The sequence below is a fragment of the Pelophylax lessonae genome (assembly GCF_965119305.1).
Source record: "Pelophylax lessonae genome assembly, chromosome: 5".
Lineage (NCBI taxonomy): Eukaryota > Metazoa > Chordata > Amphibia > Anura > Ranidae > Pelophylax > Pelophylax lessonae.
In genome coordinates, this window is record NC_138772.1 from 400517927 (window position 1) to 400539268 (window position 21342).

Here is a 21342-nt window from a genome sequence, read left to right on the forward strand (position 1 = left end):
ATTGGGCGTGCAAAATTATTCAGCCCCCTTAAGTTAATACTTTGTAGCGCCACCTTTTGCTGCGATTACAGCTGTAAGTCGCTTGGGGTATATCTCTATCAGTTTTGCACATCGAGAGACTGGAATTTTTGCCCATTCCTCCTTGCAAAACAGCTCAAGCTCAGTGAGGTTGGATGGAGAGCGTTTGTGAACAGCAGTTTTCAGTTCTTTCCACAGATTCTCGATTGGATTCAGGTCTGGACTTTGACTTGGCTATTCTAACACCTGGATATGTTTATTTGTGAACCATTCCATTGTAGATTTTGCTTTATGTTTTGGATCATTGTCTTGTTGGAAGACAAATCTCTGTCCCAGTCTCAGGTCTTTTGCAGACTCCATCAGGTTTTCTTCCAGAATGGTCCTGTATTTGGCTCCATCTATCTTTCCATGAATTTTAACCATCTTTCCTGTCCCTACTGAAGAAAAGCAGCCCAAACCATGATGCTGCCACCACCATGTTTGACAGTGGGGATGGTGTGTTCAGGGTGATGAGCGGTGTTGCTTTTACGCCAAACATAATGTTTTGCATTGTTGCCAAAAAGTTTGATTTTGGTTTCATCTGACCAGAGAACATTCTTCCACATGTTTGGTGTGTCTCCCAGGTGGCTTGTGGCAGACTTTAAACGACACGTTTTATGGATATCTTTAAAAAATGGCTTTCTTCTTGCCACTCTTCCATAAAGGCCAGATTTGTGCAGTATACGACTGATTGTTGTCCTATGGACAGAGTCTCCCACCTCAGCTGTAGATCTCTGCAGTTTATCCAGAGTGATCATAGGCCTCTTGGCTGCATCTCTGATCAGTCTTCTCCTTGTATGAGCTGAAAGTTTAGAGGGACGGCCAGGTCTTCGTAGATTTGCAGTGGTCTGATACTCCTTCCATTTCAATATTATCGCTTGCACAGTGCTCCTTGGGATGTTTAAAGCTTGGGAAATCTTTTTGTATCCAAATCTGGCTTTAAACTTCTCCACAACAGTATCTCGGACCTGCCTGATGTGTTCCTTGTTCTTCATGATGCTCTCTGCGCTTTAAACTGACCTCTGAGACTTTCACAGTGCAGGTGCATTTATACGGAGACTTAATTACACACAGGTGGATTCTATTTGTCATCATTAGTCATTTAGGTCAACATTGGATCATTCAGAGATCCTCACTGAACTTCTGGAGAGAGTTTGCTGCACTGAAAGTAAAGGGGCTGAATAATTTTTTTATTTGTTAACAAAGTTTGAAATATCCAATAAATTTCGTTCCACTTCATGACTGTCTCACACTTGTTGATTCTTCACAAAAAATTACAGTTTTATATCTTTATGTTTGAAGCCTGAAATGTGGCAAAAGGTTGCAAAGTTCAAGGGGGCCGAATACTTTCGCAAGGCACTGTATGACTAATCTTGTTTCAAGCATAATTGTGCAACAGTAATAACCATCATTAAATAAAGCAGAACATGGATACTACACTTAATAAACAAGTATATATTTTCTGTTCAAAAGAATTTCTTTGACTGAGAAAGCGGGAACTGTACATACAAAGTAAACGCACAGCAAAAAACTCAGGAGTGGGGCTGATGACAGGTATTTTGCCAGGTATCAACTCGGAAGTTTGGGGGGGGGGGCACATTTAAAGCATATTTCCAGGCATTACCAAAATGAATCCCCCAAACTGATTAAAATGGCTGCAAAATGCATGGGCAGGTGTTTATCACACATTTACACAGTTCAAGGCAACTACAGAGCTAGGAAGCAGCTTTAAAAAGAGACATTTAGATTTAATGCACACTAGCAAAATTGTTTATGTTTGTTAAAATGGATAAATATGGAAGAGTGCAACACTGCAGCGACAGTGAGTGAATAAGTGCTCATTGAGTGCTGAAGTGCGGTTCCACAAGTGCAGCGTCACTGGCAGGGCCGGCCTTTGGGGTGGGCGAGCTGTGCGGCCGCACAGGGTGCCATGGGCAACAGGGGAGCCCTGCGGCCATCACAGCTCGCAATCAGTTACTCACAGGACAAGACTCGACAAGTCACAGCAGGCGCTGCCAGGGCAAGTCCCCCTGCCCTGGGGCTGGCTGAAGATCAATGCAGCATTGCGGCAACGGCAACTGAAAAAACAAAAATGTCTGTGGCTGGCCCAACAGGTACACTGCGCATGCGCCGCCACCACTCGGTAAAGACCATACACGCTTGGCTATTCTCGGGCAGACGGCGCATGCGCGGTGACATGTTGGCCTCTTTTTAAATGCAAAGCCAAGGTGCCTCACCAAACGGTAAGTGAAACCCCTCCGCAGCCCCTGCATCTCCTCAGGAGATGCAGTGCTGTGGGCATGGTACAGGAGATTGTCCAGGATACATGATGCCCGCAGCCTCTGCCTCTCCTGAACCATGCCCACAGTCTCTGCCTCTCCTGTACCATGCCCACAGCCCTGCATTAACCATGCCCACAACCCTGCATCTTCTACACTATGCCTGCAGCCCCTGCATTTCCTGTACCATGCCCACAGCCCCTGCAACATGCCCGTGGCCCCTGCATTTCCTGCACCATGCCCATGGCCCCTGCACCTCCTGCACCATGCCCGCGGCCCCTGCACCATGCCCACAGCCCCTGCATCTCACGCACCATGCCCACAGCCCCTGCATCTCACGCACCATGCCCACAGCCCTTGCATCATGCATGCAGCCTCTGCATCTCCTGCACCATGCCCACAGCCCCTGCATCTCCTGCACCATCCCCGCAGCCCCTGCATATCCTGTACCATGCCCGCAGCCCCTGCATCTCCTGTACCATGCCGCATCCCCTGCATCTCCTGTACCATGCAGCATCCCCTGCATCTCTCTCTCATTTGTTACAAATATTTTTTACCTCTTTGTATATGTTTAGGTGACCAGGGGGCTAGGGGTGAGGATGGGGGGGGGGGTGCCACAAGATTAGCTCGCACAGGGCGCCTGAACACCTAAGGCCGGCCCTGGTCACTGGCTAGTGCAGAGGTGGAAGTGTATAGGTGTGGCTCAATGCAGTAGTGGCAAGTGCTGGAGAGTCCGGGAGGAATCCCAGTGACAACACACAGCTTTGCAGAAGACTTCTGGGGGGCCATTGCCAGTAACAGAACCATTGTTACTTGCATCAAAGGCCCGATGGCACATGTATTTTAGTGGTACAGTGTGTTTCGAGACCAGCAGCATGCTTAGTAAATGGTAGGAGGGGATCAACTCAATGCTCCTTGTGTGATTGCACCTCTTCGGACAAGGAATGTCACTCCCACACCAGAATTTATGTGGACGGACATACACTGGTGACAGCAACGCCAGCCACTGCTATAAAAATTGTAAACAGCTCATACCTGAGCTGTTGACATTTTCACACTTGTAGCTATTGGAAACTACTGGACAGCCAAGAATCACAAGACCCTTTGCCCTTTCCACCATTGCACAGAGGATGAGAGGAAAGACAAAGCTAGCTGTGCCTCCTGGGCTTTTCATTCTAGAAGAATTCTAAATAGAAGTCGCTTACCTTCGCTAAGAAGGTCCAGGAGAGGTGATGTGCAGGAGACAGACTGCTCCTCAATTTTACAGATAGCAGCATCAGCACGAAACCCAAAATCCCGCTGAAAGATTAATACATAATTCAAGTAAAACTGCTGTGATAGTCTAGTCAGATCAGTTGAATTAAAGACAACGGTATTTTAGCCTTCATGATCTGAAACCCATGCATACATATGTACCACTGTGTTTATATCGATCTAGGACCTTAAAAATGCAGCGGGCCAGCTTCAAGCTGGACTCCAGGCAAGCATCCAAAACACACAGAGTATATACTGTATATATATATATATACATACACACACACACACACATACATACACTATATATATATATATATACACACACACACATACATACATACACACATATTATTTATTTTTGTAATTATTATTTATTTTTTTCTACTTGCCCAATGATTTCTACTGTCCAGACAGTTTTCAGATTTATACTGCAATTCTAGATAGCACAGTCAGATTCTTAACCTGACTTTTCCTCTGCTGCAATAACTGGTTACCGGTGTGTTTTAGCTGCCAAGGCTGGCCATACATTACACAATTTTCTAGTACAATTTTCCTTTAGATTTACCAAAACCAGATAATAAGAGGTCAAATCTAAACACTTTCAATTTGTATGCAATTAAGCAGGCCCTTGTACTACATTATTGAAGATAAATCTAAAGGAAATTGAATAAGGAAATTGTATAATGTATTGGCCATCTTTAAAACACAATCACAATGGAAATCTGACAGTATAATAGAAATTATATATTACAGAACGTCAACTTTCTAGACTTCTTGCAACAGTTCATCGTGCTTTTTAAAATGGGTCTCGAAAAATGTATGATTTTTCTTCAAATACTGACATGTATGTAGAACTGTACATACCAAAACAGACTAAGAGAAAAAGGTCTCCACTGAAACTTTTTTTTTTTTTTCCCAATGCTTTGGAAATGTTCCTCTGTACAGTCACTTGTTCAGCTATTAGTAATCTATTATAAATATATAATCAAATTTGATACAGAATAAGACTTTTAATCTTACCTGGCACAACACCCACTATGGAATCGATAGAAATAAAGGAAGGGGAATTCCAAGGCACTGAGGAGGTCACCTTAAGGGAAAAAAAGCAGAACATGAAGCACTAAGACATTCAAAGAGTTCAAAAAACAGATATTTGAAGACCTCTAGTCTGCTGGAAAATCAGGATGTTTAGAACAAGTTCTTAATCACGATTTATTTTTATTATCTACCATTCCCTTCATCTCTTTGCTATTTTTTTTTTTACATTTTCTTTTTACTATTTATGTTTATTTATGTTTTATTTATGTAAACTTTTAAAATAGTACTACAGTCTTTCATTAAAGGACAACTGCACCTTAGTGAAATTGTACTTTAAAAAAATCCCTACACCACCTGGGATAATAATTACCTTCCTCCATGGCGATCGCTCCTCTGACAAGGTACCAGCTGGCTGCCTTTAATATAACCCATGTGAGCTATGGCTTCCTTCATTTCTATGTGTAAGCCATATTCATGGCAGCCTCATGACCTACCCAAAAATAAAGAATGGGGCTGCAGATTTGCATGCGCAGAATGAAAAGGAAGCCCCTGGGACCTTGTCAGAGGAAAGAGTCGGTAAAGAAGGTGTTATCCCAAATGGGCTGCACTCAGAGGGGTGAGGGATAAGGGTCAAAAAGTCCTTTAAAAATATGTGCTAAGACATTTACAATGTAATAAAATTGTAGGTGCAACTTCTAGCCTTCTCTGCATAAAATGGGTGGACACAGACCTGTCACCCACCTGCTCTGCTCTGATCCGCAGGGAATCAGTGGACACATCTTATACTGATCTACTTGGAGGAGAATACCCCGTGTGAAAGGGGCCTTATGTAGGGGCGGACGGACAGACAGACGAATTTCCAGGGTATTACCCATACAGGTGAGCACAAGCTTGTTTTATTAGATAAATTTAAGCAGGTTAGTGAGAATAGGAGTTTAAAGCGGAATTCCGGGCAGAGAAACGATTTTTTGCTGAACATACCCCCGGGACAGTCAGGGCTAGCACATTCCACAATGGCTAGCCTCTGATCTGTCCCGGTTCGCACTTACCTTTTAGAAGAAATACTTACTTAGAAAATTTCTTCCACAGCGTTTCCATCTCTGTTGTGGCCAGCTGAAGCCGGCGCGGTCCTCTTCTCTGTCTTCTTCCGCGTCTTCGTGTCCAAGAATGCACTGCACCGGCCCCTCTCGTCACTTCCGGTGCGGCGCCGCATTCCTAAACAGCTTCTGGGCATGCCCAGAAGCTGTTTAGCAGGGGAATGCGGCGTCGCCCGCAAATGACGAGCGGGGCCGGTGCCATCGCATTGATTCCTGGGAGCTATGACGTTTAGCTCCCAGGAATCATCGCGAGGCAGGAAGTGACGGGGTGAGCCTCGGCGCTGGAGGAGGAAGCTGTCATAGGTGAGTATTTACGATCTTCAATAAAAAGGGGAGTAAACAAAAAAAAAAAAATAACTATCCAATTCCTTTTCAGGTGAGCTCTACCTAGCGGAGGGGCACAAAAAAAAAAAATAGTTTTTGTGCCCGGAACTCCGCTTTAATAATCCAAGAATCTGGCCTTAATACTGTTGGAATTACTGCAACATTTTGTCAAGTCTTCAGATCATTCTTATCTATTTATCTGCGGATGAATAGAGAGAACTTTGTACTAACCATTACAACCTCTTAGGCAGTAATAAAGAAAATGGCCAACATGCACAGACGGGTGCATTTTTATGTCAGGTAAAAAGAAATGTCACCAAAGTGATAAGTATTCATTGACAAACTACCACATTTCCCTGTGTAAAACCAATTTAGCATTTCTCAGGTAGCAGTAAGTGATCATGTTTTCCAAAATTAGTTAACGAAATCCTTAAAATAGTATAACTACAGGCAAACAGAAAATAAATTCATAAAAAAAAAAATTACTATATGTATCTTCAAATACAGCTAGTGTATGTAACATAATCTGTCTATTTTTTCCCCCCATATATCCTCCTGCACATATGGTCTTAGGCTAGGAAATGTAAGGTCAACAAAGTATCATTTGATCAGGGCTTTACTGTATTGCAGTGTTGTCAATCTATTAATGGAAGCGGTTCCTTCACTGCCCACTTACTAGGAAGGGTCAAGAAAGATGACCAATAAAACAGATCATAATCAGCAGCAATTAGATGGGCGAGTACAATTACCATGGGGAGGGGACGGGAGGGTGTTGAGCTGTGCACAGGGAAGATAGGGTAAGGAGAGACACTAGCATGAAGCACATTTATATAAAGGGGAGGGGGAGGAAAGAAGGGGGGGGAAGCAATGGGGAAAAATAAGGAATAAATGGGACTTTATATGAGACTCTTGTCATTGAGTCTCCATCCCTATGTATACATAAAATATAGAACACATAGTGTTCAAAAAGAGTTTGGGACTTTGTATGAGATGTGGCCAGTTTGCACATGATGTTGTGAATAATAATTCATATACATATGCTGGTAAGCACAAAACAAGTATAGAATCAATTAACATCACGTGTTTATTAATATATAAGAATGGCAATTAACATCATTGTACAAATACAATACAACAGCAGTGAATAGAAATACAAAGATATGTATATAAAATCTGATAAAACCATAAATAATGTATTGCAGACAATAAAGGAAGTATTCCAGATAATAATAATTAAGATGAATGAAAAAGAAGTATATGCATTATGAAGCTTGTAGGTGAATTGTTTGCCTCATAAGCTCAACACGTTTCGTGAAACATTTTCACTTCCTCAGGAGCAGGCATAATCATAGTATCTAAAAAATACATATACATAAATGATATTACATTCAATGAAAGGATATCCTGTGACAGCCAATCACAGTTGTTGTGATTAGCTGATCCTTCCCACCCAATGCGCATAGACCCTATTAAAGGGACGCCAGGGCTGGGCGGGAAGAGTTTAATTAACAGCTGTAATGAGCATATGAGCATATTTAACATATAATTGTTTTTCTCAGAGGGATTGAATGTTAAAGCAAACCCAGAGTAAGCTAAATGGGCATTGCCAGTATTGATCCCTCACAGACTGGGAGAGAGAGGGACAGGGCTCGGAGCCAAACAGGTGTGCTGCATGCAAATGTCCTGAGAAGTACCATGTGGATAGGAAGACACGGCTGAGTGAAAAGAGGGATGACCCAATCAGTGTGTTGTAGGTCTGTCACTGTCCAATCAGCAGACTGGGAGTAGACAGTGGTCACCTAATTTCTTTAACCATAAGTGGTGTCATTCACATGGCTATGTTGTGTGAAGGGGTTGTGAAAACCTCAGGACTGAATGGAAACAAATTCTTTGACAGGTGAAACAGCTCTCACGTGTATTTACTCTGTGTATTAGATGTTTTCATTAAGTCTACCCCCCAAAAGCTCTAGAAAACGACTTTCAAATACAAGTAATAAAACCACTTAATCCCGCCCCCCCATGTAAAATAAAATTTGCTATTAGTTTTCTAAGCATTACATTTACTTCAATAGGACCTGCAGCTAAACATTAACACAGTAAGTTTATAACCATTAAGCATTAAAATGTAATATTCTAGGTGTATGTAGAATTCCCAGCAAATACAAATGACAACATCAAATAGCAAATCCAAAAAAATGTTTAGGGAGGGACTGATGAACCGAATGCCTTCTTGCAAAAAGAGCTATTCACACATCTAGCAAAACCTTCCCATAAAACAGGAAGATAAATCTTTACAGCAACGGGGGATTTATCAAGGTAAATGATGCAGCTGGCAGGGGACAAAAGATTCTCTGAAAGCATTTAAGCATTGATGGATTGATTAAGGGGACCAATAGCAAGATGTGGCCTGTGGGTCTTGCATGCTAATTTTCAACTTCTATAATTACAGATTTGTTTGTTAATTTGCTCAGTGGAACATTTTGTGCAGAAAGCCTTTTATCCCCCTTTTCTGCTTTAACTACAGGGTTGTGTTACAAAATGACAAAGCGGTCAAGTCTCCTCTTCACCATCTGAAAAAACTCCACATTCTGCCCATCTTTCTGCATATCGCCTTGGATTTTGCAAATTCTCTTTATATATAATTTTTCTGTCTTCCATTTAAATATATAGATAACAAAGTCACACTAGGACAGAAGTAACTTGGCTAAAAAGCATGCTCTCCCATCATGATGGGGGTCAGGACTTTACCATGCTCCTTTACAGTATTAGGGCTTAAGCAGACTGATGTATGTTTTTACAAACTTGATAGCAGCAAGATCCTACCTAAAATCCTGTCCATACACTGTACACTAATGTTTGTGCTAGCATTAAATACAGCTGCAAGAAAAAGTATGTGAACCCTTTGGAATGATATGGATTTCTGCACAAATTGGTCATAAAATGTGATCTGATCATCATCTAAATCACAACAAATAGACAATCACAGTCTGCTTAAACTAATAACACACAAAGAATGAAATGTTGCCATGTTTTTATTGAACACAACATGTGCAGGTGGAAAAATTATGTGAACCCCTAGACTAATGACATCTCCAAGAGCTAATTGGAGTGAGATGTCAGCCAACTGGAGTCCAATCAATGAGATGAGATTGAAGGTGTTGGTTACAGCTGCCCTGCCGTATAAAAAACAAACACCAGTTCTGGGTTTGCTTTTCACAAGAAGCATTGCCTGATGTGAATGATACCTCGCACAAAAAAGAGCTCTCAGAAGACCTACGATTAAAAATTGTTGACTTGCATAAAGCTGGAAAGGGTTATAAAAGTATCCCCAAAAGCATTGCTGTTCATCAGTCCACGCTAAGACAAATTGTCTATAAATGGAGAAAGTTCAGCACTGCTGCTACTCTTCCTAGGAGTGGCCGTCCTGTAAAGATGACTGCAAGAGCACAGCGCAGACCGCTCAATGAGGTGAAGAAGAATCCTTGAGTGTGAGCTAAAGACTTACAAAAGTCACTGGCAAATGCTAACATCCCTGTTAGCGAATCTACAATATGTAAAACCCTAAAAAAGAATGGATTTCATGGGAGGATACCACAGAGGAAGCCACTGCTGTCCAAACAAAACATTGCTGCACGTTTACAGTTTGCACAAGAGCACCTGGATGTTCCACAGCAGTACTGGCACAATATTCTGTGGACGGATGAAACCAAAGTTGAGTTGTTTGGAAGAAACACACAACACTATGTGCGGCGAAAAAGAGGCACAGCACACCAACATCAAAACCTCATCCCAACTGTGAAGTATGGTGGTGGGGGCATCATGGTTGGGGGCGGCTTTGCTGCATCAGGGCCTGGACGGATTGCTATAATCGAAGGAAAAATGAATTCCCAAGTTTATCAAGACATTTTGCAGTAGAACTTAAGGCCTTCTGTATACCAGCTGAATCTCAACAGAAGATGGGTGTTGCAACAGGACAATGGCCCAAAGCATAGAAGTAAATCAACAACAGAATGGCTTAAACAGAAGAAAATACGCCATCTGAAGTGGCCCAGTCAGAGTCCTGACCTCAACCCGATTGAGATGTTGTGGCATGACCTCAAGAAAGCGATTCACACCAGACATCCTAAGAATATTGCGGAACTGAAACATTTCTGTAAAGAGGAATAGTCAAGAATTACTCCTGACCGTTGTGCATGTCTGATCTGCAACTACAGGAAACGTTTGGTTGAAGTTATTGCTGCCAAAAGGAGGTTCAACCAGTTATTAAATCCAAGGGTTCACATACTTTTTCCACCTGCACTGTGAATGTTTACATGGTGTGTTCAATAAAAACATGGCAACATTTCATTCTTTGTGTATTATTAGTTTAAGCAGACTGTGATTGTCTATTGTTGTGACTTAGATGATGATCAGATCACATTTTATGACCAATTTGTGCAGAAATCCATATCGTTCCAAAGGGTTCACATATTTTTTTTTGCAGCTGTATGTACACATTTACAGAGCAAATGCACGTCACTTGCTGAGATGCAAATGGCCCCCCTGCTGCCTAGCATCCTTAGCAGCTAGGACACAGACAGCCCCTGCTGGCATCTCCCGTCACCTAATGTCCTCCATTGCTAGGATGCAGGCAGCTCCTGCCTTCTGGCGTCCTCAGTTGCAAAGATTAAAGCATGTCCTGTCACCTAGCATCTTCAGTATCTAGAATGGGAGAAGAAAGGATATGCTTGTCTTAAGGCCTTCCTTCCCTCATGGGATCGTTGCGGTTGGGAAATTTCAATTCCCCCCTTTAATTAAATTCAAGGTGGGGGACATGGGCATAGGTCAGGAAAGGTCACATGTCGAAGAACTTTCTGGAAGCCCCAAGGGGTCAGCTGTGATAGGTCAAGTGAGGTCAGCTGACCCTTTGAAAGTTTCCAGAATCAGGCTGAGCCCCTTTTTAAGGGGATAGCAACTGAAGAGATTCGGGGCCAGTCGCCAGAGGATCCATGTAGCCTTTTTTGTGGTATGTCCCTTTTCTTTAATTGAGCTGGAGTTAAATGTATTGTACAGCTCCAGTCTTTGTGGCTGAGCTGGGTTTTTCTTGTTTTAAAATATTGTTGTTTTAAAATATTTAAAGTTGTAAAGTAAAAAAAAAAAAAAAAAAAAGTATGATGAATTACATATTAAAGTTTATTTAATTTGTGAAAAACAATAAATAAGGCTACGGCTATTTGAAATCCAATGGTTGTCCATTGTTTTGGTATGCATGTCAGGAGTTCATACCGCCTGCGACCCCATGCAGGCAGCCCCTGCCAACTAGTGTGTTTTCTTCTTGGTATTCCGGGCTAATATTGTACATTTATGCTAAATGCTGTATGCATACAAACAATAGCACACAAGGCCAAACAATTAGTCAAAAAAGAAATTGCATCTCCTTCTCTGCATCTGTAACAGGTTTAAAGATTTGTGCATATTCCTGGGCCATTTGCAAAGTTCAAAGACAGATTCTAAAAACTATTTTTGACATACCGTAAAATCCTTTTCTCTGAAGTTCATTGACAGGCGCAGCTCCATATTCTTCTTAACCATTGGGTTATGCTAGGTAGGAGAAAACTTTACCATGCCTATGGGGCAGTCCCTGAAGGCATACACCCACTCACTCCACTATAGAATTCAGTTTTGTTGCAAGCAGTGTCAGAAGTTAAAACAACCCACTCAGAAATAGAGGGGCAGGTGCTGCGTCTGTCAATGAACTTCAGAGAAAAGTATTTTACAGCAAGTCAAAAATCTAGTTTTCTCCATCGTTCATTGACAGATACAGCTCCATATTCTTCTTAACTATTGGGACGTCCCAAAACAATATTTGCATGAGGGGTGGAAAAAACAAAGAGAAAGAACGTAATTCCCCAAAGGCTAAACTTACCCAACCAGGTAACAAGGAGCTCAACCAGGAACAACTGGAGCTCGCCTGAAAACAACATACACCGTCAAAGAAAAAAAATTGCTCTTTTAACCGGTTCCCCACCAGCCGCTGCAGATATACTGCGGAAGGCTGGCTCCTACAGACAAATCGCCGTACATGTACGGCACTCGCCTGAAGGCCGCTAGGGGGCGAAGGCTCGCGGGCGCGCTCCCGCCCCCGCTCATTCACAAGATGCCGGCACGTGTGTCAGGCGGCTCCAACTGCCGCCTGACACCGGCGATCTCTCCCCGCTGAGGGAGAAGGACGGTCAGCTGATGTAAACACAGCTGTCCGTCCTTCTCCCTGCAATGATCACAGAGACCATGTGATCCTGCTATATAGGATCGCATGTCTCTATGGTAATTTCACAAGCCCAACCCCCCCACAGTTAGAATCACTCCCCTAGGCTTACATTTAACCCCTTGGTCACCAACAGTATTAACCCCTTCCCTGCCAGTGTCATTATTACAGTAACTGTGCATATTTTTAGCACGGATTACTGTAGTAATGTCACTGGTACCCCCAAAAGTGTCAACAATGTCAATTAGGGGTCCGATCTGTCCGCCCCAATGTCGCAGTCCCTCAAAAAAAAAAAAAAATCGCCGATCACCGCCATTAAAAGTAAAAAAAAAAAAAAAAAAAAAAAAAAAAAAACACAATAAAAATGAAATTAATCCTTCCCGTAGTTAGTAGACGCAATAACTTTTGCGCTTATTGCGATTTTTTTTTACCAAAAATATGTAGCAGAAAAACAAATTGGCCTAAAATGTTAAAAAATTTGGATTTTAAATTTTTTTTTGAGAATGTCATATAAAAGAACGTGAAAAACATTGTTTTTTTTTTTTCTTTTCAAAATTGTCCCTATTTTTTTGTTTATAGCTCAAAAAATAAAAAAATTGCATAGGTGAGCAAATACCACCAAAAGAAAGCTCTATTTGTGGGGAAAAAAAAGGACATAAATTTAGTTTGGGTGCAGCGTCGCATGGCCGCGCAATTGTCCATTAAAGTAACGCAGTGCCGAATCTCAACATAGGGCCTGGTCAGGAAGGGGGCAAATCCTTCCGGGGCTAAAGTGGTTAAACAGCAGCCTGCCAAATCTTGCAGCTAAAAGAAGCTGTCATGTACCTTGTAGCAGAGCCTGACGTGCAGAGGGAGACCTCTCGTACAGCCCTGGCTCAGGCACCACTGGAGTTGCAACAGTGGATGGGAGAACGCAGTGAGGTAAGAGTGCCTGCACTGGTCTTCTGTTGGCAGTTGAGAAGAGTAGCTGATGAGTCACTAAACATGGCTGGATTGCTGAGCAGCAGGAAGAAGCAGGTACAGATGTGTGGATTCAGGACAGCGTCACCAGGCACTGGAAGGAGCTGGATGGGCAAAGCCTGGAGCAGGGTCAGACAAGCCATTTTCAGACACAGGTAATCACATACAGTTCAAGCAGCAGGCAGAGAATAGTCGGTGTACAGGCAGGGGTTGGCAGCAGGATATCAGGCAGGAAGCAGGTATAGCAGAGTCAAGGCAGGCTGGGATCAGGACTGGAGATAGCAACAAAGTCAGACAAGCCAGGTCAACACAGGAATCAATACAGGCAGAGTAACAGAACTCAAGTTAAAGCTGCAGATCAGACAGCAAAGACACAGTGCTGCTTAGTTGTTTAAATAAGGCAGCTTGTTGCCAATTACTGAAATTAGTCTGCACTAAGTTAACCCTTAGGTGGCAGACCCATGACAGAAGCATCCGAGGATGCCAACACATCTACTTTGGTTATATTGTATCTGGATCTGGGGATCACTTACCAGCTCTCAAACTACTTTGTATTTATACACTATTTTGTCATGTTGGCATATCTGTATGTACCATTAAATGTGATTATTTTGATCCAACTAGCCTTGCAATGTCTCTCATTTAAAGTCCCAACTTCCTCTCCTATTTTCATTGAATTAGGGATGGAGGTGCATGGTACAATCCCCCCGTGCGCCTCATATAAAGTCCCACACCTTCCCCCCTCATGCTACACATCTACTTTGTAGAATTTAGTGAACGTGTGTACAGACGACCAAGTTGCCGCCTTGCAAACTTGTATTACTGATGCAAAGAGGCACTCAGTGCCCTAGCAGAGTGCGCCTTCACAGGGAAAGGTGGAACCTGACCCTTAAGTGAATACGCCTGTACTACCAGCTGCCTGATCCATCTGGATATGGTCGCAGCAGATGCAGCCAATCCCTTCCGAGGTCCTTCCATGAGGACAAAAGGAGAGTCTGATTTCTTGAAAGACTCAGTAACCGTCAAGCAAACCCTAATTGCCTGAACCACAACCAAAGAATGCAAGGCAATTTCCTTGGGATGCTTGGGCTTAGGAAAGAGGGAAGGCAGCACAATGTCTTCATTCAATGGAAATCAGAAACCACCTTAGGAAGAAACAACTGATTCGATCGAAGTACCACTTAATCTCTGTGGACCACCAATTTAGACACTCTGCAGGCAGAGTTAATAGCCACCAAAAAGGTTACCTTCTGTGACAGTGTAAGCAGAGGAATCTTCCCAAGTTTTCAAAGGGAGGTTTTTGAAGAACAGACAGTACCAAGTTAAGATCTCGGAATTAACGGGGACAGTATCGGAGGAGCAACATGAAGAACTCCCTGGATAAAAGTGTGAATCAAAGAATGCGTAGCTAAAGGGTGTTGAAAAAACACCGCCAAAACTGTCACCTGGTCTTTAATAGTACCCAAGGCCAACCGCTGCTCAACCCCTCTTTGAAGGAAAGCCAATAGCCTAGCCACTGAAAAGGAGTGTGGATGCACCTTAATCGATTCACACCATGAGATGTACGATTTCCATGAACGATCATAAATCTTCCTGGAAGTAGATTTTCTAGCCTTCAACAGTGTAGGTTTCACTGGGTTAGAAAGACCTCTATCCTTCAATACCCCGCTTTCAACAGCCATGCCATTAAAGCCAGCGACTGTAAAGCAGGATGGAAGATCGGCCCTTGAGACAACAGATCTTCCCTGAGAGGAAGTCTCCAAGGAGCATCGGCCACCAACCTAACCAGATCTGCATACCTAGACCGGCGAGGCCAGTCTGGGGCCACCAGAATCCCTTTCACCTCCATTCTGCACAGAAGCCTCGGCAGAAGTTTCAGCTGAGGAAATGCATAGATCAACCGATACTGACCCCGAGGAGCCACCAGTGCGTCTGTGGCATCGGCCAGAGGATCCTGAGACCTGGCTACAAACCTCTGTACCTTCTTGTTAAGCCGAGAAACTAACAGGTCTATTGGGTGTCCCCCACCGGACACATACCCCTTGATGAGTGACGTAAATCACGACCGTGGCATTGTCTGATTGAATCCGAACTGGACAACCCTGCAGACGATTTGTCCAGTGACTCAAGCAAAGCTTTATCACTCTGAGTTCCAGAATATTGATTGGAAGTCTGGACTCTTTCAGAGTCCAGGTCCCATGGACACACAGCTTTCCAAGTACTCCCTCCGCCCTCCATTGTATTGGATACCACGGTCCAATACAATGGAAGGAAGGGCTCTGTAGTGGCGAAGCCTAGCGTGGGGCTATAACCTGCACATGCTTGCTGGCCGGACTGGGAGACCTTAAGGATCTAGGATATCTAGTCCGAATCCCAGTCCAGCTGTTGATTGCAGTTCTCTCAGGAACATAACTAGCTAAATTTTAACAAAAGGTTCCCTTTAAAATAAAAAAAACAAGCTAGGACCGAAGTCCCAGCCGGGAACAAGGTCCTACTCCTAAACTAGGCAGAAAAACTGAATCCTATAGCAGAGTGCGTGGGTGTATGCCTTCAGGGACTGCCCTGTAGGCTTGGTAACGTTTTTTCCTGCCTAGAGTCCTACTCCTGTAGGTGGTAGCATAAACCAATGGTTAAGAAGAATATGGAGATGCGTCTGTCAATGAACGAGAGAGAAAAGGCAGATTTCCACCATGAAAAAGACAATGTGCTTAGGTTTGGGTTTCATTCAGTCGTGGGACATCACCCAAGCCATGGGTGGAATTTATGACTAATTATGAAATAAATCTGTTTTAGGATGTGTCCCTCTGCTCCTATTTAGCAAGGCTTTGTCGTGCAATAGAATTGATAATCGTTCCCCAATGTAACTTTTTCTCCCCACAAATTTTTTTAAGAGATACAAGGGAAGTTTCTCAAACTAGTGGTCGGTGTTATTAGTTATTAGTGATCATGTGATCAGGACCCCATCCTACTGGTTCCTGATTGTTACTTTGAGACCAGGAGCTGTCGGCGACAGCTCAGGTTTAGGAGCACACAATCGATCACAATACCAGCACAAACACATCATATTTGTGGCAGCACAGCAGGAAGGACCAGTCCATGCTGCCACATGTATACATACAGTCTTAGGCCCCTTTCACATGGCTCCGTTCCGTCGATTGAGCCGTGCTGCTTAGCGGGGGATCGATCCACCGATCCCCCGCTCAGCAGGCGGATGACAGTTCCGTCTCCGCTTTGTGTGCGGAGACGGAGGTGTCAGATCCCTTCTCTCCTCTATGGGGGAATCGGATGAGAACAGACCTCCTGTCCTTTCTCATCTGATCCGATCCGCCAGACGGATGGAAAATAGGGTTTCCATCCGTTCGGATTTGACGGACAGGATCGGATCGGATGCCAGCAGACATGTCTCCGCTGACATCCGATGCCCCATAGAGATGCATGGGGCATCCGTTCAGATCCGCCTGAAAAACCGACAGGCGGATCTGAACGGTGGCCTTAAGGGGTTCATTTGTTTTATGCATATGGAAACAGATACATTTGTTCATTACACACTGTGGCTCTGCTACACCATGATCATGCTTTACTGCTTCTTCTCTAAGTCAGCCAACAAGCTGAAAGTAATGCACTCCATTTGTGGCCAATTTGCTATCCCAGCAGCTGCCAAGCGGAGAGGGTAAGTAGCGCCAAGTCAAATACAGAGCTTACTCTAGTGGGTAATCTGCAAATCTCTATTTATTGCAACAAGAACAAGCATGTAAAAAGTAAAAGCCACTTCAAATGTTAGCTTGTGGCAAACGCTATGAAAATTCCTCAAGTTATATACTCATTTAACATGCACTACACATTCCCTTTAAGGAAGGTATATTTAGGCTTGCTGTTGTTGCAAGGTACTTTATTCTGGATGAACCCAGCTAGCTTTTATTGGTTTGGCAAGCATTCTCTCAGCTTATCACAGGCAAAGCAGAACAGCAAAACAAAGGAGAGGCTAAAAATGACATAACTGTGCTAACTCCCTCACTGAGTTTTTGTGGCATTTCACCTTTTTTAACGACATTCCCATTAATGACCAAATATCCAAGTGCGCTCACTGCTGGGCCATGGCTGTGTTTTCTCTCTAACTGTTGTAATCAACAGAAAATCACATTTTCAAAACAGGCATCAAAGTAAGTAAAACGTTGCATAGCAATCTACACTAATGGAAATAAAAATAAGAACAGAAAGGAAGTCAAGATCTTTAATACAAATTCCTCGGGTAGTTTTGCCTGTTAAGTAAAAGAACACATGACTGAACGAGGACATCTCCTGCAAACTGCCCTGCACGTTACATATAAAGGATGACTCCGGTGTAGTGAAAAGCAAAAAAAAAAAAAAAAAAACTTTGATATGAGGAGCTGTTTAATCATTAAACATGAGCAATAATGTTTTTAATAACTTATGTAATAGGGGAGCAGCCTGACAGACAGCATAGCTTGCACAGAAAATAATAGTGAGTACCCGATTGTATTGTGTGAGTGTTTTTTTCTTGACCAAGACCCGCTCGATAAAAATATAAAATGCTGAGGAGATGCAGGCAGGGGGCTACTTGATTCATAAGGAAAATGAGACAGCTGCCAGCAATCCAGGTGGCCTCACCAACAGTACCTAGTACAGCAGAAGCAGGACCAACTTATATATAGCCCTTTCTGCTACCTTAGGGGTCTTCAAACTATGGCCCTCCAGTTGTTCCGGAACTACAATTGCCATCATGCCTAGTCATGTCTGTGAATGTCAGAGTACATCAAGGATCTATGCCTGCCCTCACACAGGCGAGCTATCTTCCCTATTTTCTAATATTGTTCTGTCTCTAGGACAGAGAGCTAAACCTTCCTGCTCCATAAACTTCAGATACCATATTTCTTTGATCTCAAATTTATTAGAACAAGCCAGGTGAAACTACAAATTGATATAAATAATCACCAATCAGTACAAAATTGCATACAACAAAGAAACAATGATCAATAATACAGGAAGGAAGAACAAGAACACACTTTTTAAGCTCTCTCACGGGTGATGGCGAGAGATTGGGAAAAACATGTCTTGCTGTATCTTCTCAAAATGGTGACTGATACACTTCCTGTAGAAACCCTACCCATGATGCTCTGGTTTCTAACAACTTTATTAAACACATTCTGAGTTTACAACAAATGCAGAACAACTGAAGCTATATCAAAAAAGGACAGTAGATGGCGCCTGCGCTCTGCACATAACTTGTTTAAAAAAACATGTTGGGTTTTCTTGATTCACACAACAAACACATGTATACTGAATAAAGGTCTGGAGGACAGAACAATTATGAATGCTGCTATCAGACTCATTTACCTTACTAACACAGCTTTGGGTCTGCCACCATACTCTTCCAATCCTTCTACTGGTTTCCACCCCCCCCCCCCCCAGGAATAATAAAAAAATTCTAACCTCTGTCTCAAACTACATCACCAACTTCATTGAAAAATATCACCCAAACCGTCCACTCGGCTCCTCCCAAGAACACCTGCTCTCTAACTCCAACATCACCTCTAGGATCGTTCTAGAGCAAAGATGGCGAACCCCGGCAACCCAGTTGTTTTGGAACTACATTTCCCATGATGCTCATGCACTCTGCAGTGTAGTTTAGCATCATGGGAAACATAGTTCCAAAACATCTAGGGTGCCAAGGTTCACCATCACTGCTCTAGAGCATTTCCCTTCCTCAAACTCCCTACCCCAATCTGTCCAGCTATCTTCTACTCTGTCCTTTGGGTGATACATGAAAACTCACCTCTTCAGGAAAGCCTATGCTGCCTCCACCTAATATATTGTACTTTTACTTTCTCTATCAACTCATCCTTCACGGCTACTGCCTTTTCTTTCACTAAGCACTCACAAGCAGAGCCCTTTGAACCTTCCTGTATTGAATTGCATTGTAACTGTACTGTCTTCCTATATTTTGTAAAGCACTATGCAAATTGTTGGCACTATATATTGTGTATAGTAGCCATTTCACCCAGTCAGGATTGATTTGTTAAAATGCATTTTCCAGAGCAGTCACTTTTATTCTTGCTTCACTACATGACCAGTCACTGGCCTAGGAAAATAAACTGCCGATCAGGTGTGGTCAATGACTTAGTAGTGTAGCAAGCATGAAAATTACAGCCCTGTGACTCCACTTGCTAAAATTCACCTTTTACTTATTTTATAAATGTAACCTAAGAGACTCTCTTTAAGAAGATTTTGGTATACTAGTATATTAAGAAGATTTTGCTATACTAGTATATAAAGCCTAAAGGTCAGTGGTGGTCAACTTGAAAATAATGGGAGGGACGCAAGCACAGCCCTGACGTTTCCAGGGGGCTGCATAGTAACACGTTTTTATGTGTTGAGGTGCATTGCTTCAAATTAGGCAGCAATCAAAAGGACAGGGATTTAACCCACCTCAACACCCAGAACTTTGGCACTGCAATGCACACTAACAGAAAGTTTCAGTCATCATTGTGGTCAGTGACTGCAAAATCCCCCACCATTGGGGTCTTCATCTACAAAATAACACCCAGTATTGTGTCAGTGACTAATACCCACCTCAGCATTGGCATAAGTGACCTCACAAACAATCACGGTAATAACACCCAGCACTGGTGTCAGTAAAAAACCTCAGCGTTGGGGTCAGTAATTGCAATAAAAACTCCCATCATTGGAGTCAGTGACCACAATAATTACACAATGATTACCACTAGCATTGATGTCAGTGGCCACAATAATTAACCCCATCACTGGGGGTCAGTTACTGCAGTAATAGCCCCCATCATTGGTGTCAATGTTAACAATATTATAAAAACCCAGCATTGATATCAGTGATTAGAATAATAACCACCAGCAATAGTGGCAGTGCCATTAACCCCCTACTTCACTGGTGCTCAGTAGCAGTGCTATTTAACACCCACCTCCCTTCCTTGGCAGTTAGTGCAATGACAGTGAAATTTAACACACTCAAACTCAACAGATTGGAGATTGGTGCAGTTTGAGGCAGTGAAAAAAAATCAGCAAAATCAGTGGCAGTGTAATTTACAGTGTATCTACGTTCAAAATGTACCATCATACAGTAAGGTACCATGGGATATTTAGCCCTTAGAAACTGAAAGTAAACAGCAGCGGAGACGCTGCAAAGCCTTCAGGGAATCCAGGAAGTTGTGGAAAGAGGTGATCAGCAGACAGGCAAAATTCACAAGATGAAATAGTTTTCAATTAACCTTATATCGGATTGTCAGTATAATACAGTACTGTACCGAGTGCTGAAACAAAGAGCATTTTAGTGCCCAGTACTACACTACCACTCTGCTAAAAAAGGACAGGTGTCCCAACCCAGGGCACAACGGGCCACGGAAAACTGGCTAGCTGAATTTAGCCCATAAGCAGTGTTGGGCCCCCACTGGAATACATATACGGGAGCTGCTATTGCTTCTATTTTTTAAAATGCAGGCTCTGGGGCCATTATCCACATCTTGGCTTTCATATTTAGGGAGTCAGTGACCTTGAAAATGCATGCAGCCTGTGAGGTTCAAAAAGTCTAAATTAATATTTTTTGTGCTTGTTCCAGGTCAGTGCTTTGCCATCTAGTACAACAAGGATTCGGAAAAGTCAGAAATAACAGATCCCTTTAAGACTTTCCCTGCTTCCTTTGCATAATGATAATATAATGGCAGAATTTGTTTTCTCGAACTGATGTAAAGTGTAGAAACATAGAATAGTTAAAGACAAAGTGGTTTCACAGACTCACTACCTCTGCTGGAAGTCTCTTACAAGCATCCATTATTCAAAAGGTCAGTTTTGAACTTTCCTCCTGCTAGTTGTGAGATCATGCCCCCTGTTCTTGATCTCAGCTCCATAATAAGGATACTGCTTTCCTGAACCTTATTCACACCCCTCATTTATTAATAGGTTTTAAATCATGCCTCCCCATTCCCTTCTTTCCTCGAGGTTGTTCTTATTAAGTTCTTGTAATCTCTCCTGATATGTTTTACTTTGATGCCCGTGTAACGCTCCTGCGTTTTTAGTATAGGCTGGATTTGCAGCTGCA

The 21342-nt window shown here is 42.8% G+C and overlaps 1 protein-coding gene across 1 annotated transcript in view; it reads right to left on the reverse strand.

Moving 5' to 3' along the window:
* The window catches only part of TMEM241 (transmembrane protein 241), a 255723-nt gene that overhangs the window by 132772 nt on the left and 101609 nt on the right, over positions 1 to 21342 (reverse strand). The window contains exons 12-13 of the mRNA XM_082258680.1: positions 4614 to 4683; positions 3542 to 3635 (exon numbers count right to left, since the gene is read on the reverse strand). Coding sequence (XP_082114806.1) covers positions 3542 to 3635; positions 4614 to 4683 — 164 coding nt within the window. The remainder of the gene's footprint in view (positions 1 to 3541; positions 3636 to 4613; positions 4684 to 21342) is intronic.